The 23,774-nt window shown below is 36.3% G+C and overlaps 2 protein-coding genes across 9 annotated transcripts in view; one reads left to right on the top strand and one right to left on the bottom strand.

Moving 5' to 3' along the window:
• Nucleotides 1–19,878, bottom strand: part of MATR3 (matrin 3) — a 29,582-nt gene extending 9,704 nt beyond the window's left edge. The window contains exons 1-8 of one of the 8 annotated variants that reach the window (XM_058701207.1): nucleotides 19,376–19,501; nucleotides 13,305–13,380; nucleotides 7,511–8,597; nucleotides 2,612–2,673; nucleotides 1,616–1,657; nucleotides 1,170–1,282; nucleotides 895–947; nucleotides 135–260 (exon numbers count right to left, since the gene is read on the bottom strand). In XM_058701207.1, coding sequence (XP_058557190.1) covers nucleotides 135–260; nucleotides 895–947; nucleotides 1,170–1,282; nucleotides 1,616–1,657; nucleotides 2,612–2,673; nucleotides 7,511–8,422 — 1,308 coding nt within the window. In that variant the 5' untranslated portion in view covers nucleotides 8,423–8,597; nucleotides 13,305–13,380; nucleotides 19,376–19,501. Of the gene's footprint in view, nucleotides 1–134; nucleotides 261–894; nucleotides 948–1,169; nucleotides 1,283–1,615; nucleotides 1,658–2,611; nucleotides 2,674–7,510; nucleotides 8,598–13,257; nucleotides 13,381–19,144; nucleotides 19,279–19,375; nucleotides 19,580–19,859 lie in introns of those variants that run through there. The other 7 variants (XM_058700578.1, XM_058701978.1, XM_058702682.1 and 4 more) reach the window with 7 other exon arrangements.
• SIL1 (SIL1 nucleotide exchange factor) overlaps nucleotides 19,575–23,774 on the top strand; it is a 308,739-nt gene continuing 304,539 nt past the window's right edge. Inside the window, exons 1-2 of the mRNA XM_058713869.1 lie at nucleotides 19,575–19,674; nucleotides 19,884–19,969. The gene's annotated coding sequence lies outside the window, so the exon portion shown is untranslated. The remainder of the gene's footprint in view (nucleotides 19,675–19,883; nucleotides 19,970–23,774) is intronic.

The following is a 23,774-nucleotide window of genomic DNA, read 5'->3' on the forward strand; positions in this document are numbered from 1 at the left end:
TTTGCTTTTTTCTCTATCACATTCCATGTTAATGATTTAAGAATACATGGAGCTCTTTTTCAAATAAAAAAATCATAAAAAAACCCTTCAAGAAGTATATTAGTAATGAATACGGCACTGATTTCAACTCATACCTCATTAATTTTATTTAGAATCAGATGATTTGAAATGACTCCAAATGGTTCTACCAACTGTAATAGTTGATATCTCAAGTTTTTCCCTCGCTGAAAATCCATGATATGAACAACACGGCTGGTTTCCTATCCATTAGGGAAAAAAATCAAGTCAAGAGGTCTCTTTAGAACCAAGACAAAAGGACTTTCATAGTCTAACCAGAATAGATTTAAAACAACTCATAACATTCTAGAGAATTTTGTAACTACACAGGAAATCAGATTCACTGGAGTATATCTTGAAGATTCAGAAAACAGACTCTGGACTGGTTTTAAAAAAGAATACTATGTGCTTAACTGGATAGCAAAATTTGTTACACTCAAGGTGTAATCTCTATAGTATGGGTATATGAAAATGAAAACGTTTATCAAAGTCATATAAAAGGCTGATTATTTTCAAATTATAGCAGTCTCCCTATAATAAAGGATTACAACACAGATTCAATTCACAAGGATTTGAAAATTAAGTAAAAAAAAAAAGGGGGGGGGGGAGTGCCTGGTGGCTGGGTTGTCTAATTCTTGATTTTCGGCTCAGATCATGATCTCACAGTTGTGAGATGGAGCCTCTGCACTGATTGTGGAGCCTGCTTAAGGATTCTCTCTCCCTCTGCCCCTCCCCCATGTGTACACTCAGGCTCTCTCTCTCTCAAGGGGGGGAAAAAAGTTAAATCACATTTCCCCAAACAGCAAATAAAGTAAAATCAAAAGCTGTATTACTGACCACTCTGCCTTTCTGCATGTGTCTTGGTCCTTGCAGGTTTCCATTCCCAGCACCTTTATGGAGAAAAAGTTACTTTTTTTAGTCTTATAATAAATATGAAAACTGACCATCTTTCAACACAAACCAGAGTTTATCAAAAATACCAGGAGAACCATGTCTTTTAATGTGATGCTATTTTCTAGTAACATTTCAATGAGCCTTCTTTTGCCTCTAATCACTACATTTAATTTTTATGGTCAAAGTTCTTAGGGAAAGGTAACAAATTTTATAATCACCCAGATTTCCTCTTGGTCCAACTGCTGGTCCCCCAAGATGAAATGAGGGGGGTGGAGGTCCCAGAATTCCTGGTGCTGGGTTTGTTGATTGCTGCAACATGAATGGATCACCCCTAGTAATGTGAGACATAAAATATAAAAAATGACAAAGAGGTCCATCAGAAGTAATTAAGATTTATTGTTAAAACACCCCTTTTATGATTGTAATTCCAATCTTTGTAGGCATTTTTATGTGAAGTAACTGGGGAAAAAGCTACAAAAATAACAATAAAAATTACTAGCATAATATAGTTTCTAAAGAATCTTTTACCCAGTGACTTTTACCAAACTCTCATATTCGATAGAGATATTCATGAAATATTTTTTGTTTATAAATTTTGAAAGTTTAACCTGAATTCCTTATAATGATCTCCTTTACAAACAACAGCTTAAAAATTTTAACTTACATTGTGTGTCCTGTATCATTGTCAGGATTCCATTCGGGGTAGCTTTAAAGAGACCAGAAAATTAACTTTAAAATAAAACTGTTCTTTTCACAAATAGCCTTGTTTGGCCTTTAAAACAAGAGATTTTTTATTAGTAGAGTTAATGAGAGTCTAAGTGTTAGAAATATCACAGTTTACAACATCATAGATATTTCCAAAAACATCAAATTAATCCAAATGAACAAGAATAAACTTGTTCAGTATTGCAAAAGTAGGTAATATATGTTGAAGTTTAATTTTTTAATCTATTTGGTAAGTCGTAAGTAGGGAAAACGCTGCATGGAGAATTGGAAATGTGCATTTACAGGGAAATGAGAACCGACCACAGATTTTCCTTCTCCAATATTAAATACCAGTATCCACTATAGAGGTGAGCTGTGGCACTACAAAAGAAAAGAAAACCCAACAGAGCTAACATATGTGAAAACTGGCACTCTAGTGAAGAATGGCTATGTGTGCTGTTTAGGCAGGGAGATTCTTTAGGAATCCAATTCCATTCCAGCAGCTTAAATCATAACCAAAGGTAAGTCAAAAGCAAAAAATACATCTTGAAGGATTTTGTTTGACAACTAACTTGTGATTTCTAATGACGTTTCCCCTTTTATACTCTGTATTTTTAGAGCATGTATCATGGTTATTGAAAATGTTTAAGTCTATTGTACAAATCCAAGCCCATCTTTAAGTCTATTTTAAATTCTTTCAATTTGTAGAAAAGAACCAATGTTTATTTGCCCTACAAGTAGTATTAAATAATAAAATACCACTATCACTGCACCTAATATTTCAAATGAGATTCCAGATCTAAACATTTTGTTTTTAATTAGTAATGCCTGGTCAGTATCAACTATGCAGTGATAACAATGTGGATATTACAAGCAAATGATGAATTCCCAAAACCAATCAATGGCTGTTTCTGATTCACGGTATGGATGCTTTAAAGGTATTTCAAACTCCTACATTTCAAGAAGAAGCTGGCATCGACGACTGTGACTTGCTCCATTGATATGTTGACTCCACTCCTGCAGTAAAGTAAATTAGTAGAATTAACAAAAATAAAGCTAAAATATTTTCATTTGAACCATTCAAATTCTAGAAAGTTAATCTATTTGCAGTATCATAGGCTGTAGAAACATGTGACCATTCATTAGTCACAGTTAATTAATTTAAAACCATTTCTCTTAATCCTTGCAGCTTGATCCTGCCCTCAAATACGCCATGCACATTCTTGGAAAAACTGGATAACTTAGTTAACATACTAACAGACCTGACAGGGAAAAGACAGAGTTAATAAAGATCAAGAATAACTGACCTTGACATCAGCTAGACAGTCTAATCTTTGCTGTGGATCAAACTGGATTATATATATAACTGCCTTTATAAAACTCTAAATATGATAAAATATCCATGCTTCTACTTTTCTAGAAATGGTATGTGAACAATTAGTTAAAAATAGAATATTTCATTTAATCCAGACTTGAGGCATTTTCCAAGTGTATTACAGCCATAAAAAGGTAAGATTCAACAGGAATGGCTTTTCCAAAAAAACAAAACAAAAAAACCCCGTTTATAAAAAAAACTAAGCTGCTATTTTATTTCCCAAAAGTAAAGAAGCAAATTTCAGGAATGTCTGTTTCCAAATTTTACAGAGGGAGACATTATGTTCTTTAGTATTTGTACTCCTCTGTGGTAATTTTGAATTTAAGGGATTAACTTTTTTCCTATTTTAAGCAAATAAACTTTCTTTAGTTATAAATCCACATATAAATGATCAACATTTTAGACAAGGAGAGTTAAGAGAAGTAGACTCTGACGCCAGACTGCCTAGGGTCCATTATCAAGGTGTCACTTAGTAGATATGAATCCTTGGTACATGTTATTGAAATTTGCTAGGATTCAATATTCTTTTAGAATTTTGTGAAAAATGAGTAAATTAATAAAAGTAAACTGCTTATCAGAACATTGCCAGGCACATAAGAAGTGCTCAAAAAAGAAAAAAGTGTACTAAAACCTATCTTATTTTAGAATTCCTGCTTTATAAGTATTGTTTCATAAATTCCCACAAAGTGAGGCAATTTTGTAATATCCACACTACCTAACACATTACATTTGGAACATAAAAACACAGGCAATGTTTTTAAAAGGGGGTATCACTTAGAGCTGAACTAAAACAAGAAACAAAATTACAAGACATACGATCTTGGAAAGCTTCAGAATGGTATTTCTTTAAAAAAAAAAAAAAAATGTCTATTACAACTGTCTACATACTTCCTCTTCCCTAATAGCATTAACTAAAATCCCATGAAACAAGTATGGTCACTATCTCTACAAGCTAGATTGTTTCTTAAAAATCATGTCTAATAGCTAAGGAACTTGAAGAAATCTCTCCAGCTGGCTCCACCACCAGTTATTTGGGATATAAAAAATTTGTACTTGCAAAACAACAGACTACTGAATTATTGGAGGACACTTTAAAAATGGCTGGAAGCAAGAGGCACCATAAGTAAAGTTCACCCAATTCAGAAGAGGGATTAAACAAATAACTTAGAATTTTCTGGACTAAAAATATTCAGATTTTATTTAAAATGTCCTTGAGAAATAGTGTACTGGGAGAGGAGTAATAGTTACCGTATTAGGCACACTTCTAATTCTCAGGAGATGGAAAGGGTATGCAGTTGAACAGAAAACTATTTATATCGAATCGTCTATGCTCTTTAAATGTTCAAATTTATGGTAAATTGTGGTTGGTCTTTCAAAGTACTAGAAGCCAGGCCAAGATCAAAGAAGCCTTAGGTACCTCCCAAACCCACCCATTCCTAACCTGCACTATGCCACCCCATCTTTGGTTTAAGGTGAGGGTTAAGAGGCGAAATTGTTTTTTAAAAAACCTGTATCCTTGGATTCTACATTGAGGTAATTTTCACATCAGATTAATAAAGAAAAAGGATTCTCTTTTTGAATGCAGAAGTTCTGTAGGAAAACTATACTTGCCTTGATGTCTTTGAGATAACTAAATTATACAAAGAAAGGATAATTTGGAGAAGCACTTCTGGAATGGCAGAATAAAGAATAATTTAAGGGCTTCTAGAATAATACTAAAAGGAAAAATGTGAACTCAAGTGACAAGACAGTGAAAAGGCTGTAATGGGTACTTTTCTTTAAGTGAAAGGAATATGAGGGAACTTTGAGGTTGTGTAGAAAAGCTACTTGACATTCTAAACTGACCTAGAAAGAAATAAAAGCAACACCATCACTGAAAGTCATTTAAAATATCAAATGATGACAAATTAGATCAAGTTTTAAACCTAAAAGTTTATTTCACACAGTAAGATGAAGTTTTGATCATGTAAGCTATTTACTATTACCACTAAGTGAAAAGAACAGATTTTCCAAGTTATGCAGCAATACCAGAGAGCAGGATGAAATGTTAAAAAATTTTCATTATCTACTTTCACCACAGGAATTTTCTCTCAAGTCATCGAAATGAGAAAGGACCACAACTAAAGGCAAGTAATTTTTTCAATAATGCAGATACCCAGAAAACATCAGCTATGTTAAGGAAACTAGAATACATTAAGAGAACCCAAATGCTTAAAATTCTTAAAATTGGTTCAATTTACAAATACAAATTTTGTAAATCAATCAATCAATCAATCAATCAATCAAAGAGCCTCAAGTAATTCTTAAATGTTCCCAATATTGTGACAGAATACCAAAACTAGCTAGGGCCTAAGCATTTTTTACAAATTAAAAATACCTCTTGCACTAGTTAGGGTATCTTACTCTTGAATCCAAAGTTTCATCAGATATTTTCAAGATGTTCTTTTGTTAATTTAGATCCATTTAACTATAGTTATTTGTTAATAATATTGTTTTCAGTAACTAAAAAGCAGCAAAATTTGGAGAAAAGAGTAATCACATATAGTAACAGAAACTTTTCTCTCATTAAAGCCCTCTTGTAGTTTCTTGTAGTGCATTTGTCACTTTACTGTTTTTTCTATGTGCAAGCAACAAAGGCAAATTACTGCTCAAAGTCAGAATAAGGAGATCTCCAGAAACAGCTCTTGATGTATGATGACTCCATTAGCTAAGATTTTAAGTCCTTTATAAACACTGTCATTTGAGACACTGTAACTAGCTATTTTCCTTGGAATTTAGAGATCCTATCTGAGAACAATGATCATATTGCTATTTCTGCAAAAGGCAACAAGTAACAGAAAAAACGGAGTCACCAAAGTTTTGTGGACCATTTCATTAAATCAACTCCCACCAGGGTGAAAACTTTATTCAACGTATTTGAAACAAGACAACACTAAAGACACCTATCAAATAAATTTCCTAACTTTTTTTGAAGGGGTTCTAGGTCTTCAATGAAAATTAATCTATGAATTTAAATTTAGCATTCGATGTTAATTTATTTTATTTGCAGACTAAAATGTTCTTTGTGTTGTACTTTATACATTAATAGGAAAGACTTCTGTATTATAGAAATACATACATTTACCTAAGAATTAACTTCTTAAAGATATTTTTTAAAGTACTCTGTAAATTCAAATATAGTACGTCTCTTAATTATCTGAGGCAAAAATACTGAGATCCAAATACAGAAAAGGGAATGACTGGTAACACTTTTAAATAGAATATTAAAAACAAAATCACTCATGATCTGTGATTTAGTTTACTCAAAAATCAAGTCACTAAAAAATGCATTTTAAAGGGATACATATGAGAAGGAAATGACCCTTCCAGATGTTACTGTAAAGAAAAAACCCTGTCATCGTAATCATCAAATCAATTTCATGGTAGCAACATGTGAAGCAGAGTAACTATACAGCACATCAGGAAATATGGACGGTCAGAGATCATAGATCAAGCTAGTGGAGTGCTAAATTGTTGACTTTTAAGTCAACTGCACTGTATATCGAAAAAAAAAACCTCGGTGAGAATGAGGAATATTGAAAACATTCAAAGAGAAAGGACAACATATTTAAAAGGGCATTTTGAAAAAGCTCCCATTTTGCTGGATGTGATAATTAAAGCAAAGGAGAATTAGATATATATATATATACATATATATATTTTTTTATTGCTCAAATGACTAAACCAGAAGTCTAAGCCTAGTCAGAAAAAGAATATGCTTATGAGGAACATAGAGCAGGATACTGCAGTAGTTGATTTTTCCAAGTCTCTAAAGGGACAGATGCAACATGGGATAATAAAAAGTGAGTTTTGAAGCATGTTTAAGAAAGTTGTGGAAAAGGAGAAAAAAAATGATGAAAAATTTCAGTCATAGTATGAGAGTTTGGGTTAAAGGGAAATTAAAAAAGAAGAATGAACTAATCTAAAATATGAAACATACTGAAACAAACACCAGGGCTCTACATTAACTCTTTCCCTGTAGCCACAGATAAGGAAAAAAAGAGAATTGTTCAAGAATACATCTTTACTACATACAAATCAGCAATCAAGACAGATGGAGAGCTGAAATCTAGCATCCTGAATGGCAGAGCACATTGACTGCAAAAAAAATAAAAATACTTAAAACAATTCAACAAAGCAGACAAAAAACCTGCTTAAATATATGATTAAGAAGAACATATTGATGCCAAAAACCAACAAGATAATTCCAGTGGATGACAGCTTTGTGGCCAGAAGTTATCTAGGCAGATTGTATTAATGTAAAGCCCTGGTTTAATGCTCAAAAACAATTACTTTCCAAATAAAGTGTTCTCAAAAGTATAAAAATTCTCGATCAACTCAGTGTCACCAGACTACAGAATTAGAGTAAAAGATATAGGTAAATACAGAATAGGCACTACAATGTAAAAGAAATTAGAAGTATCTGTTGCATTAACTCACCTTATTAGAATGAACTGGCAAATCACATATAGAGCACAGATGGGGATAACCCTTCGGTAAGAGTCCATGGAAGTCTTCAATATTGCTACTTGGAGGAGCGCCCCTCTTTTTCTCAAAGAGAGATCTCTCTTGTAAGGGGCCAGGACCACGTCCCATTCTCTCATACTCACTGTCAAATTTATGATAGTTATGCGAGGTCTCACCAAAAAAAGAATCATCCCTACACCTTTCTCCATCTCTTAATCTGTCATCTTCATAATCCATTCTGTCATAATAACCAGATTCTTGAGAACGACTTCCATGGTCATAATCAAGCACTGGGTTGAGACTAGGACCACGATCATCAAAACTATCTCTTCTAAAGTGCCTTTTTTCTTCCCAATCATCCCTAGGTACTCTGTATGGTGGTTCCCGTGTAGCAGATCTGCCATCTCTACCATAACTCAATGTAGGGCCTTCTTCAGTTCTCCTCCTTTTAAGCTGTAGAAGGATTTGGGGCAAATTCTCAGGAGTAATCTTGTCCTCTGGATAACGACTCAGTTCATCTAAGTCTCTAGCAGACAGACCAAAGCTGGCCAAAATGTTACTGGCCTGGTCTGCATCTCCACGGTGTTGAGAAGACAAAGGGAGTGGACCTCTACTTCCAATGTTAAATATAGACTGCAAATTATGGGAAGAAGTACTAGCAGAAGACAGTGCACTATGAGCTCCTTGTTGATTCAATGAAGAACTCATTCCAAGATTCATTAAACTAGCAAGGCGTGCAGTACCCTGGTTCATCCTTCCAAGAGATGCTGGCATACTTAAAGACTGGGTAGCAGCAGCAAGAAGGCCTATTCCTGCTGCAGACAGGTCACGCCCATGACCCTGTGAGTCCCTACCGAGAGATGACTGCTGGAATGACTTGGACATTGTAGAACTATCTCTTGTCTAGTTTATAGACTTAAAAAATTTTTTTTAAAGATGGCCAAAAAGAAAGCTCAAACTAGCAAACTAGGTTAACTTTGCTTCAAAAAATGGTAACGCCAAGAAAAAGGATCAATAAGGACTGTAGAATCTTCTTCAAGCTGAGAACCAGCAGACAACTCTGTAGAAAAATAAGCAGTTTTAGTCATAAATCCCTTTAAGTAGATGCTGTTTTTTTTAGAAAAAAAACTTATGCATCATGTTGATTAAAAAAAAAACATTTAAGATCTCAAACTTACAAGGAATTTATTACATATCTTAAACAGATTCCAGATGTATGCAGAGCCTGCATATAGATATTTAAAAAGTAGTCTTTCATGCTAAAGTTTATTAAAGGGAATTTCATACTGAATTTAAAAACATTTCAATTGAAGGATTAGATGTCTGAGCACATCAAAATTTCAAATAAAAATATAGATGGGTCTCTTCTTTTGGAAGAATAAAAATACACCCTATAGTATGATGTTTTAAGTTTCAGGAAAAGACTAAAAAACAAAAAACCAAGGTCCGCAAGTCAAAGATGAATCAGTTGTATTCTGCTTTAGAAAATGAGACCTATTTATTACTATCAGAAAGAACCAAGTAAAATCACAAGTAAATGAAGCTTAGGTGTCAAGTACCTAGTATAAGATCTAAGACCAAACATAATAGTTGAGACTTTTATGCAGCAAAATCAATCTGAGGTAAAGACAGATGTGAAGGAAAATAAGTGACTTCCTACTTTAAGGATTTCTGCACAAATTTAAGCCATATAACTAACTGCCTTCCTTAATGTCCATCCTATAACAGGCAGTGCATATTTCATTTCTAATCTTAAAAAAGTAAGGAGAACTAAGTATGGTCAATGTAGAAATAGGAGAACTCCCAAGAAAAAACCCAGGTACAGGAAGTACAGGTGATTTAAAGAAGTGAAATTCCCCCCTAAGTTAGCATCCATCAAAGCTCATTTAATATTCAGGGCTACAGAACCTCCAGAGCTCAAAACAGATAAAAATGAAAATGATATTGTGCTTATATAGATTTGTTAACTTTTCACAAGAACAGCTCAATCACCTGGAAATTTTAAATTCTGAATACAATCCCCCAAGACATGTTTCTGGATGAAATTACTTTCATTATCTTCCTTAAATCATTATTTTATCTCAGAAATTGTTACAGAGGAATTTGCAAAGCATTTACAAATGATTCTCATTAAATATCAAACAATGTACGTAACAATTGTTCTTGATGAAACAATTATCTCTAATCACAACTATATACAGAGATTAACTCTTAAGTTGTTTGCCACATAATTCTATTAAGAAGCATTGCTCTGTTAAGTTTCACACATTTGATCACCCATACACCTAAGCAATGGTGGTTTAATATTATTAAACTTTATTACATTAAAAACTGGGCAATATTCAATAGTTACAAGTCTATTATGGGACCAATTCCACCAATGACCCAATAAAGCAAGGAAACACTGGACATAACAGTGGTAGAGGAAGTATAAAAAAAAAGTTGCAGGCAAGACTTATATTTTACAAAAAGATGTAACAAAGTTAAAAAGACACAAATGCTATCAGAGGTGACTGGAATTACAGAAGATGTTTTTGCACACCAAGAAAGATGAAATTGAGAAAAGATACTAAAGAAACTAGTTCTTGATGAGATCTACAATGTAAACTACTTCTGCTTTAAGAATAAAAAAATAAAGACAAGAGTAAGTAGACTTTTTTGGATGAGTTTCTTTGGTATGTCTGATAAACGCCACACAGGATGGCAGTTGAAATACCGTGTAAACATTTAGGACCCTCTAAATTTTCACGTATACTTTCTCTTAAAAGGTCAAAACCATTAGAGGGTTTTTCAAAATCAGTATTTCAAAGCATCAACATTACTACTAATTTGCTGTACATGTTACAGCCAAAGCTGCATAATAAAGAAAAACCAGTTGTTTTTTTTGTTTGTTTGTTTTAAAGAACTATTCCTTTCCCTTAGGGAAATTATACAATAGTATTAGTGAATGTGTAAAAATTTAATTGATCACACTTTAAAGAAATGGTTGTTAGATTACAAATATCTCAATTACTTTTCTTTGTAGCATGTATGAAAGGGGTAGATCTGCAAAAAGGAAACAAGAGAAGGTAAAAGATAACCTTAAGACAAAACAGAAAATGGATGTCAGAAAAACTCAGAAAAAGAGCAAGACAAACAATGTAAATCCCATGACAACTTGTAATCTCGTAAGAATAACCTTAATATTTTTGAGATTCAGAGTTTGAACTTAAATGTAGCCCCACACAAGGACATGAGACATTATAAGTGAAAAGTGACTTAAGTCAGACTTTTGAGTGAAATTCTTATTTTTTTTAAATTAGAACAAAGAAACTGAGAGAAATCAGACATGACAGCACTGTTCAAAGAGCACTTATGAAAAAAGTTCCTTTACTATCTTTGTGGTCAGTGGTAATAAAAAGACAATTCATTTTAAAAGGCTAATTTAAATTTAAGCAAGACCTACTGCCTACTAAAGTCAGCACAACACTGAGATGTTTACTAAATTAAGTTTTTTTTAAAAGGTTAGCTTATTGTACTGTTATGTCTTTTCCCCATAATTACAAAATGACCTTTTCATAGTATGCTACAGTAAAGGTTAATAAAGTTCAAAGTAGTTTGAGATAACTAATCTAGAATGTGATGTCAAAATCCAGTATGTCCATTTAAAATCTCAATGCCCATCAATGCAAAAAACCTTTCACTCCCAAAAAAGGGCAGTACCTCTACCCTAAAATCAGGAAACCTGATTTAAATAAAATAATCAATAATTTAAATAATTAAGCTAGAATGTTTAAACCTAGTTCATGATCTAAGTGTAAATGTTACTAAAAATGTTAACTTCATGTTCAACATCTGAACAAAGAGCTGTATGTATGGTTAAGAAGTTTCAGTTAGTAACATTCAACTGTCCCCCTTCAATGAATAACCATCTTCATTAGATTTACTTTAGTTCAGGGTGAAGGGAAGCAAATGGTTGTTCCACATCTAGATTTCCTAAGTAAAATAACAATTTCTTATTAGTCCTATTATTCATTCAGAGGGTTATTTTGCAGGGTTACTAAAATGAGCATAAGGGGTCTTCAGTTCTTTAAAACATAGAAAAAAGCCTTCAGCTTCTAAATTCAAAAATTTTAAATGCTCTTTTAAAGATATCTAACTACTACCATATGGAAGTTTAGCTATATTCTCAATTCTGTGCAATAATCACTTCTTAAAAACAACTAATTTTAACACATGTATAATCCTAAAAGTTTGTAGAAATACTCAGGAAAAGAAAACCTTTATATTGGCATTATTTTAAACCTTTAATCCTATAAAAACTTATAAGCAACAGCTAGAAAACTGTACCTTCTTGTAGTATTTTTCCCCTTCTGAATTAAAAACACGAAAGGGATGTAAGAAATTTTCTTCTATGGAAGGAAACACCCTTGTGATTTGTTAAATTATTCATGTGAAATACACCAAATAACGTTTAAGCTAGCAACCAACACCACCAACACAGCAAAAATATCCTAATCATGTCACCAATAGATAGATGGCAGGGATAGTTCACTATTAGTAATTTCAAAGAAGCATTATTTGGAAAGACAGCTGCTTAATTTTTGTCATCAATCACACAGAAGCATGGATTCCTGTGGTCAGAATTTTTAAACCAAGCACCTGACTCATTTCCAATTATAGTATAGAGTTAGGTTAATGATTCCATATTTAGAAGTTTCTCATGTTATTAATCTTATAATGGCCTTATAATTCACTAACAGTTTCCATTTCAAAGTTAGTAAATTTTCATTTTAATGTTAGTTCACATCTCTATATACTTTCTTAATAAATTTTCTAATTTGTATTTCATTTAAGGGTTTGATTTTTAAAAAATGGGGGCACCTGGGTGGCTCAGTCAGTTAAGTGTCTGATTTTGGCTCAGGTCATGATCTCATGGTTCATGAGTTCCAGCCTAATATCAAGCTCCAAGCTGACAGCGGGGAGCCTGTTTGAGATTCTCTTCCTGTCCTTGTCTCTGCCCCTACCTGACTCATGTTTCCCCCCCCTCTCAAAATAAACAAACCATAAAAATAAATAAATGGATTTTAGGGGCACCCGGCCGCCCCAGTCAGTAGTGCATGGAATTCTTGATGGCACAGTCATGAGTTCAAACCTGACACTGGGTGTAGAACATACTTAAAATTAATATATATATAGTAATATATTTTAGTATCTGAGGAACCATTCAATCTTTTATATAGAGAGCTTAAAACCACTTAAAACCTTATACTTTAATCTGTGGCTCTTCAGTGCCACAATCTCACTTTAGTATGGCTTACCTTTGAGTAACTTTTTAAAGGGTTTTTTTTTTTTTTTTTAATTTTTTTTTTTCAACGTTTTTTATTTATTTTTGGGACAGAGAGAGACAGAGCATGAACGGGGGAGGGGCAGAGAGAGAGGGAGACACAGAATCGGAAACAGGCTCCAGGCTCCGAGCCATCAGCCCAGAGCCTGACACGGGGCTCGAACTCACAGACCGCGAGATCGTGACCTGGCTGAAGTCGGACGCTTAACCGACTGCGCCACCCAGGCGCCCCTAAAGGTTTTTAAAAAATAAAATGAATAGTAAAATTCTTAGGAAATAAAGTAATAGCTCTATTCATTTCATTTTGGGTAAAGCAGCATGTGCCTCATACAACAGGGGAAAAACAAAACATTATAAAATGTAGTGCTGAGAAGGTTGGAAAACCAGTATTAACCTTTTAAAGATCCTTTATGATTATCATTCTTAATCCATTTTACAGACCTGGATTCAACTTCTAGCCCACTTCTTGATCCTTAGGCTAATGATAAAAGTGTTTGTTGCAAAGTGCCTTCAGCTGCTAAAATAGAAAACATGTTAATCAGGAGGGATTCCTAATCAGGGTTAGAGTATTTTTCTTCTTCCTAGACTTAAAATTTTTTCTTAGCAACTTTCAATCACACACTAAACATTTTCAGATTAAAGCAATACAGGATAGAAAGTTATTCCATTTACCTACCATTTTGGATTCAATTTGATTTTGACACTAGCTCAGATTACTTCTCTACTTAAATGCAAAATGAGGGGCCCCTGGGTGGTTCAGTTGGTTAAGCGTCAACTCTTGATTTCAGCACAGGTCATATCTTACAGTTCCCGAGACTGACCTACCACGTAAGGCTCAGTACTGACATCGAAGGGCCTGCTTGGGACTCTCTCTGTGCCCCTTCCTGGCTTGTACTCTCAAAATAAACAAACTTAAAGAAAAAGAGAAAGCAAAATGAGTGGTTTTTTTCAAGCTGCCATTGCGCACTCTTAAGATTTTTCCTTCCACTCTTTATGTTCTATTTTCTTGGTTTCCACAAACATTTGTTCAACTCTTTGATTTGGTATATACTGAGATTTTTGGAGCCCAAATACCTTGATTTGAATGCAAGTCCTACTACAAAATAGTTGACTTTGAACAAGTCACTTAACATTTGTTTTGCTTTCATTCGTAATATGGGAATGAAAACAATACCCATTTCACAAGGCTGTAAACATTTAATAAATTAGTCCACATAAAACACTTAGAATGGTTTCTGACACATGGTTAGCACCATAATAATCATCTACTTTGATGTAACATCATCTGATCCTAACAACCAATGAGAAAAACTTCAGATGCAAAAGGACTGACCCAAAGACAATAAAGAGCTTATAAACCTTTCACATACACTGTACTCCCCATTTCATACATCAACTTTAGTGTCTCATTCATTCCTACTCAAAGCTGGATTTGAATTAATGTTTGAATTTTGCTACCGAATCAGATGTTAACTTTAAATGACACCAGATTTAAAGACTGGTAGTCACCTAAACAACACTGAAGAAAAGAACCAGATGCTAAAGTGAACAAATTAAACCTCCTCTTCCTCCTTCATTCTCCAATGCCAATCTACCTTTAAATTATCCTGTCATCCTTCAAAACGAAGGCCTTACACCTCTCCTGCCATACATAACCTTACTGAAAAGCCTCAGTCCTCCTCTTTAAATTAAAACAATTTTAATTTTTTTTAATGTTTACTTTTGAGGGGCATAGAGAGAGAGGGAGACAGGATCTAAAGCGGGCTGCCACGTTGACAGCAGAGAGCCCGATGTTGCACTCGAACCCATGTACTAGGAGATCATGACCTGAGAAGTTGGACGCTTAAGGGACACTCAGGTGCCCCTAAAACAAAAAATTTAATTAAATTAAAAAAAAATTAAAGTTAAGATTTCATTGCTACTTCATATAAATTTTAATTTCCAAGTCTTGAGCCTTATATATGCACAGAACATCAAAGATAGACAGCTGCAAATAATAAGGAAGCTGCATCACATCAAAGGCACTCCATCTACTCAGATCTGCCACAGTAATTATATTTAAGCCAGGAAAGATAACATAGCAGTTTATCATACAACTCCTATTGTACTATAAGTTTATATTTATGCTTATAATAGATACATGCTACAGTGAGTCAAAAACTAGAAAACTTTAAAAACCACTTATAAATATCTTTTAAAGGCCACATCCCTACAATTCTCTCAAACCATTGGCTTTTCTCTCTGTTCTAGTTTTAATGATCCACTAAGATTTTCTACGTGTAAACTTTTATTTTTAAATCACAAATTTCAGAACTCTTAATTTTAATGATCCAACAAGAAGGCCCAATATATAGGTAAGAATTATAAATTACAGAGCTTTGTTTCTTTGCAGTGTTATCCGTGGAATAACCATGTGTGTATGTGTGTGTATATATATATATATATGTATGAAGAAACTTGCAAACCTGTACTGTCTACAACCCTTCCACTCCACCCTCAACAAACTCAGTACTGTCCATCCCAAAGTCAAGTCCACTCAGAACCTGTTGCCCCAAGTGCAGGACAGTTTTAATGCAACTCTAAAAAAAAGTATGCATTTAAAAAAAAGTATATACGTATTTTTAAAAAGTATCTTTAACTGAAAGATGTACTAAGAGTAATATCTAAGAAACCATTACCCAATTCTTTGGTTTTGATCATTCTTAAAATAGTTTAATGGCTGCACTTCACATTGTAACCTAATTACCATTAGTTTCTATAGAGGGAAATACAATATTCTTACATAAGGATGCCTTAAGATTCCTCCATTTGTCTACACATAATAACCAGAGTATGTTACAGAATAAACACTACTTTTTGTCACTTTTGAATACTCTGCACTTCAGACTTCAAGAAGCTGGCTCACTTTTATCTTAATTCCCCTCAAAAATACACGAGGTCCTAAAAAAACAAAACACAAAGTATTGGTCTTTTAAGCAGTCTACCATGTACAAAAAAAAAGTTTCACCACCCTCCCCATATAAAAATATGTGTAATTTCTTGTGGAAATTTCAGAAAAACAAATTGAAGGAAATATAAATCACCCATAAAGCTAACACCAACATCCAGAACTCACACATTTTGGTACGTCTCTATTTTTATGTTTATTCCTAAATTCCTTTAAGAAACAACCAAAAAAAAGTATTTTGGGGACCACCAAAAATTTTATTTTCTGTCCAAGTAATATTATATTCATTTTCCCATGATTACTCTTACTAAAACATTCTTTTAAAAAACTATATAGATTTCCGGGGCGCCTGGGTGGCGCAGTCGGTTAAGCGTCCGACTTCAGCCAGGTCACGATCTCGCGGTCCGTGAGTTCGAGCCCCGCGTCAGGCTCTGGGCTGATGGCTCGGAGCCTGGAGCCTGTTTCCGATTCTATGTCTCCCTCTCTCTCTGCCCCTCCCCCGTTCATGCTCTGTCTGTCTCTGTCCCAAAAATAAATAAAAAACGTTGAAAAAAAAAATTTAAAAAACTATATAGATTTCCATCTGATGGCCACATTGTAATTAGCAGATCTCTAAGTGTTGAATCTTTCAGAGTTTTAGTAAGCTTAATAGCGTAGATTAACATTTATGTGCACAAATCTTTAAAAAAATTTTTTGTTTATTTTTGAGAAAGAGAGTGAGCAAGGGGAGGAGGGTCAGATAAGAGAGGGAGACACAGAATCTCAAGCAGGTCAGCATAGAGCCCAATACGGGGCTCGAACTCACGAACCACAAGACCACGACCTGAGCCGAAGTAAAACGCTTAACCGACAGTCACTGAGGCGATCTTTATGTGCACAAATCTTTTACATACTATTCTCTTAGAATAAATTCCTGTAAGTATAGCCCTTCCACTTTTTTAAGTTTATTTTTAATTATTTTTAGTTTTTCTTAATTTTTTAAATTTACATCCAAGTTAGCATGTAGTGCAACAATGATTTCAGTAGATTCCTTAATGCCCCTTACCAATTTAGCCCCCCTCCCATCCCCTCCAGTAACCCTCTGTTTGTTCTCCATATTTAAGAGTCTTTATGTTTTTGTCCCCTTCCTTGTTTTTATATTATTTTTGCTTCCCTTCCCTTATGTTCATCTGTTTCGTATCTTACCTGTTTTGTATCTTAAAGTCCTCATACGAGTGAAGTCATGTATTTGTCTAATTTCGCTTAGCCTAATACCCTCTAGTTTCACTCACATAGATGCGAATGGCAAGATTTCATTCTTTTTGATTGCTAAGTAATACTCCATTGTGTATATGTGTGTGTGTGTATTTTTACACACACACACACACATCTTTATCCATTCATCCATCAATGGACATTTGTAGCCCTTCCATTTTCAAGCCTATTTATTATAAGGTGAGTCTGAATCATGTATCCAATCAAGATGCAAGTGTTCTAGAATAAACCTACAGCACTGCCCATTTGACTATTATTACCACCACCTCCTTGAGCTTTAATCTTCTCTCATAAAATTAAAGATTTGAATTACATTTTATTTCTGAAGTCATGTAAGACGATTTACTTACATTCCTCAGTTGTTAAAATTTGTTTGCCTATCATTAGCAGACTTGTATTATTACTTAGCCTTTATGCTTCCCTAAAAGTGTTAATAAAATGAGTATGTTTAAAGACTCCTTTAACGTACATAGTCATCAGGTCAAGAGTGGTTAAATCCTTTCCAATTAGTTGAAAAGGCTATGTAAAGGGAACTTCACTTACATATAGCTGAGAAGGGAGTTATGTGAAGATAAAGGGAAAATTTCCTCTCTGGGTAAAACACACGTTAATGTTATAACCACATAAATGTTACGTTCAAGGGCAGAAATGTAAATTTAAAGCACTTCACCACAAACAGCATCTGGCTAAAGATCTCTTCCTAATCTTACATAACCAAGCACAACAATCATTTAGTACTTCAATTGTGTTCAATTTCAACTTTGCAAAAAGATTCAGGTTAAGTGCAGAAGGAATACAGAGTTTATGTAACAACAACAACAACAACAACAACAAAATCTATCTCTACTTTCATTTCTGACAGTATTACCGTTGAAAAATTATGACGACAGACCGCGCATATGACTGAGCCATTGACTTTTCCAAAGGATATTTTCAACCTTTATTTAAATAGTCTAAAATAGAAATTTTCCCGCCGAGTACAACTGTTTCAATTTAACTGGAAGAAAACTGTCTTTTATCGACTTCTTAAAAATTTTAAACCAAGCTCTAGTCACCACACAGAACGCATCATCAAGACAAAATCTCATGACTAAGACCTGGGAATCAACGATTCTCACATTATTCCAGCGCGCTTGAAGACTAGAAATTTCGGAATCGCCATAAACGTTCTAGAAATATCTGGCTAGAAAACTGTAACTGATCCAATAGGAATATTCCACAGAATAGGGCCACAGAGCAGGAGAAACATTTAGAATTATTCCATGGCACATGGGAAAAGTCCCTGTAAAACACCGAACAAGGCACAAAGCTAGCAATGAAAAGAACAACGATGCGCCTACACCACGGTACTCCAAACCCTTTGTCTGGAAACCGGAAGGTCCCACAACATACGATCCTCTCTAGAAGAACGCAGACTGATAATATTTTAATAAAGAGGAAAGAAATATTAGGTGACTCTCTAAACAAGAACAAGTATCTTGGCTCGCAGCCTACTGCAGGAGGCTTTCTCCACGACGCAACAGGAAAAACAAGCGTTAACGTTTCATTTTTCGGCCATTTTTACGCGATGGGGGTGGGGAGGAATTGTTTCTGAGGTCCAGCTAAAATCCCGCGCGCATGTGTGTGGGCGGGGGACAGGGGAGTCTTAGAGGGCGCTATGAAGCGATGGGCGAAGAGCACAGGGAATGCCGTGAACCAAGAGAATAAAGAAACGCTCCTCAAACGACTAAGCTTTTCAGAGTCTGCGAAATCCTCCATTTTGCGGCACATTTTTAAGGGCAAACAGGAAAAACAAAACAAAAACCTATCTGGGGCTGGCCCTATTCCAAGACTTCTCTGCTTTAACTATTCTCCCCAAACGGCAGGCCCCCAGTGGACAGTCAGTCCCTCAGGCCTCGAGCGCTCCTCCCTTCGCCTTAGCGCTGCAGTCCGCGTGTAACGGGCTCGTCGTCCCGCCCCCGCCCACAGCAAGCCTAGGACGCGGGAAGCTCGGTCGATCTGCTGCCCTTCGGGCCCCCCGACTCTCCTGCCGCACCCCGCGCCCTCGGCTGGCCGCGTGTCTCCCCCCGAGACCGCTCACCTCCGCCGCCCGAGGAGGCTGGTTGCGCCGCCACTGCGCTCCTAACATGGCGGCCGCCGATCAGGCGGCTCACATACGCAGCGAGGAGGGAGGCAGAGCGGGCGAGCGGGAGCGAGCAAGAAAGGCGCGCCGCCGGCTCCCCACGGCCCCTGTCGCCGTCGCTGCCTCCTCCCGGCGGACGCGGAGAGCCCCCGGCCACCCCACCCCGATTCTTACCCGCTTCACGCCTACCTTAAGGAAAGGGAGAGGGAAAAGGAGAGATACCTCTCTCCTAGCGAGCGGGACGCGGAGGCTCCCACAATCCCCCGCAGCAACGGCGAGGGTAAGAGGTGGCAGGAGCGGCTGCAAGAACAAACCCGCTCTCGCGAGAGAGTTCTCCCCCACCCCACCCCCTCTCAGGTCCCGTTTCTGCGCGCGCCAGGCCCCTCCTCCTACTCAGTGAGCGTATACTGCTCGCGCCGATGGCGGTCGTTGTTCTCTAATCCTGTAGCCCGCCTGTGGCGGGAAATGGATAGAGAACCTGTTTACAGGTTCGAGTCCCATTTCCCAAAAAGGCTTTCCCCCAACCCTTGAACTTAATGATGCAAAATTTAAATAAGGGTATGCGTTAGAAGCGAGTCACAGGAGTCGCTAGTTAGACCTGATTACTATTCTGATTATTTTCCTCCGTATTTGCCGACAAGTGGCAGCAAGCGCCAGGCGAGGGTACCCATACCATTTTCGTTGTTTTTAATCTCAGTAATTCCGTGGAGAGTCATCGAGGCGGAAGATAGCGAACCCAGCCCATCGAAAATACCGCCGCCGCCACTTCGAATTTGACTGAAGGTAAAACAATCCTGAGGCTGATGGAGGTTCCCGAATTGCATATGTGAAAATCCTGAGCTAAGACTGAGAAATTGCAGGTAAAGCTGGAGTTAAGGGCCATTTCCCTGGATTTTCAAAATTAAATGCAGAGGGACAGGCAGTCACCAGATGGCTGAGTTAAATGAGTGAACATAAATACTAATTAACAGCACTCAAATTTTTAAAATCTTCAGTATGCTGAATCAGATTCGCATCTTTGAAAAATCATTCAGGGTACTCTGTGAAGATAGTGGAGAGGGCAAAGATGAAGACCAGAGACCAGTAGAAATTTGAAGAGTAGTTTAGGCCAGAACTCAACTCTTGTCAATTTGACTGAATATGGAAGTTGAGGGACGTGGATGAATGACAACTGTATGGTTAGCAGTGCAATTAACTGGCTCTGGAAGAGTACCAGGAGGGGATGCTTAAGATGTTTGGCATCAATTTTAAAGGAGTGGCATTTATGGGTCTTGAGCTCATGGAGGAAAAAGTGTGGGTTACTGGCACACTTGAGTAAATGGTATAAATGAAGCAATGATATTTGAAAGATAAGCTGGAGATAGCCCAGTGAAAAAAGAGGCCTTAGGACCTTGAGAAACTAACCAGGTAGAGCTGCATGGCAAAGGAGACCCAAGTGAACGCAGAGGTGGGGGGGGGGGGGGCGGGAAGCAGAAAGGTTTGGGAAGAGTAGGAAGGCACACAAATTTTACTGCCTTAACAGCCAAAATACTTAAAGGACCAAGTCATCAACAGGGTGAAATGCTGTCAATAGGGAAGACTAGGACTAAAAGCATCCAACAAAAAATTTAGCAACATGAACATCATTCTTAACTTTATGGACTTGCTTCCAGTGAGAGGAAGTCAGACTGTAGGTACTTAATGTATTGAAACAGGAAGCTGGAAATTACCCAGTGCAGAAAAGGTTTGGCTATGAAGAGAGTGGAGAAAGCAGGGTTGAATTTTTTGTTTTCCTATGAGAGTTTTGAGCACAATTAAAATGATTGCAGAACAGAGCCACCTGCGTGGCTGAATCAATTAAGTGTCCGACTCCTGATTTCCACTCAGATCATGATCTAACAGTTTGTGAAATCAGGCTCCGCCCCCTCCCACTCACACTTGCTTTCTCAAAATAAACAAAGTTAACCATTTAAAAAATGTTGACAGAAAGGGTTGTTAGGAAAGGTTTGGTTGAAAAAAGAGGTTAGACAAGGGACAGTTCATAATGGACACTCCTAAAAGAAAAGGATCCAGGTAAAAGGAGGTATGTCTTTAACAAGAGGCAGAGAAGATGGTGTGGAGTTTTCATTAGATTTGGTTGAAGACTTGGGAATTATAGTTAGGTGACCTCAATTTTGTGACTAAGTTATGTCTGAGGGCTAGAGTCAAACAAGAGAAACTTTTAAATAGCCATGAACAGTGGAACTATAATCCCACATCTCCATGTATGTTGTATAAATAAACAACTGAGTAAGTAATGTTTAAGCCTACTAGTTAGCTCTGGAACGAAATTTTGGGGGATCCAAATTCTTCAGTGAATATTGTATCTTCCTTCCATTCAAAACCACATCTGCTTTCTAATTGGTGAGCCTTTGATTCCAACAAAGGCTAAGACTCCCCTTTGTTGTTTCCAGCTCTTAGATGGAACAAGAGGCTCTGCTCCTCATGGAGAAACATGAATGCATGTTAGCACTAAGATACACACTTACCCATGCTTTTGTATAAGGCTGTAATGCCATCTGGTGATCATACAAAGAAAAATCAAACTTTTTCATTGAGTAATTATTTATTGAGGATCTGCTTAATGGCTCACCAGCAAAAACACATCGGAAACCAAAGTTAATACAAGGTTTCAGCTTATCATATGCCTGTTTCATGAAGGACATAGTACAAGGATGTGGATTCAATGACAAATTGCCTACCTTTTGAGGATCCTAGTCTGATGGAGATTGGACAAGGAATCTGGCCTCAAGGTAGGCCTGGCTGTGAGTAGAGATGGACCAAGAGCTCTATATTGGTTTGGATAACTTGGGAGTGGGTGAGGTGTGCACCAGGTGTGGTAAATAATGAGGCAAAAGCAAGAATTTCTGCTAAGACCTTGAAAGGTCTAAATGACAAGCTTGGTACAACTATGTTACATGACTTTAATACCAGGAAAGAGCCTGGATTTGAGCTGATAATGAAGACCTTTCAGTTTTGACTAGGAGACATACTGAGGACATACATTTTGATGCCACATAATCACTAAGCAGCTTATTAATACCTTATAATTACCATAATTTTGAGAGTAAGGTACCATTATTCTTGTTTTACTAAGATTAAAAAACTTGCACATGATGCAGCTAAATAGCAACAAAAAGCAGGATTTGAACCCAGTTCTATATAAGTCCAAACCCAGAGCTTCTGAGCATTATATGGTACTGCCTTCAGCAGAGCTGTAGTCTACTTGGAGGGGCAGCAAGAGGGGGTTTAAGAAGGAATTTTTGAATAGGTATACATGTAATAAGTTTCAGAGAACAGTTTTCCCCAACTTGTTCCCCTAACATAAAGGCAATCCACCTATCAACCATTTCTTGTGTATTCTAAGGATTTTCTATTAAGAAACATTTTTTATGTGTATGCACATACTCATATATACACACATATGTGAATATGAATGTGTGTACATTCATATATACACACACACACATATATATATAAATGTGTGTGTGTGTATATATATGCTTGCTATCAAAGATGGCCACAAATTCTTTGCCACTCTTCTTATAATAATGAAATCAATTTCACCTCTATCTGAATTTGGAAGGGCACTGTAAATAGAAACAGCTTTGACCAATAGAATACAGAAGTGACTTTTTAAAAAAATTTTAATGCTTGTTGATATTTGAGGAAGAGAGACAGAGACAGTGTATGAGTGGGGGAGGGACAGAGAGATCAAGACAGAGACCAAATCTGAAGCAGGCTCCACCTCAAAAACAGTGAGATCATAACCTGAGCCAAAAGTCACTTAACTGGACTGAGCCATCCAGGTGCCCCTTTACTTTTTATAAAAGCAATCTCTTTGCCAACCCGGCACTTGAACTCATGACCCTGAGATCAAGAGTCACCTGCTCTACTAAATAAGTCAGCAAATTGCCCGTATGTATAGAATTTTATTTTATTAAAAAAAAAATTTTTTTTTAACGTTTATTTATTTTTGAGACAGAGAGAGACAGAGAGAGACAGAGCATGAACGGGGGAGGGGCAGAGAGAGAGGGAGACACAGAATCGGAAGCAGGCTCCAGGCTCTGAGCCATCAGCCCAGAGCCCGACGTGGGGCTCGAACTCATGGACCGCGAGATCATGACCTGTGCTGAAGTCGGACGCTTAACCTACTGAGCCACCCAGGTGCTCCTAGAATTTTAAAAATAGTCACATCGTTCCTTTTAAGTACTCCTCATGGTTTTTAATTTAGAAGGCAAAGTCACTACACTTTTCAATTATATGAAGGAAAAATTGTGCTTTCTTATTGTACTTTCTAAATTTCATTTGTTTCAGAGTCTATTTCTGGACTTCCTTGTATCTGGTTCTATTCATTGAGTAATCCAAGTGCCAGTATCACTGTTTTACTCTTTTTTTAACATTTTAACATCTGATAGGGCTAGTTAAACTTTATTACTAAGTTTTAACAATAGTTATGGTTATTCTTACTTTTCCATCCTGTTACAGTGGAATTTTTATAAACTTAGTTTTCTTTAGGAGATTTATCTTTATGTTGAACTTTCTTGAACACAGGATTTACATTTAAAGT

This window comes from Neofelis nebulosa, chromosome 1, assembly GCF_028018385.1.
Source record: "Neofelis nebulosa isolate mNeoNeb1 chromosome 1, mNeoNeb1.pri, whole genome shotgun sequence".
Classification (NCBI taxonomy): domain Eukaryota; kingdom Metazoa; phylum Chordata; class Mammalia; order Carnivora; family Felidae; genus Neofelis; species Neofelis nebulosa.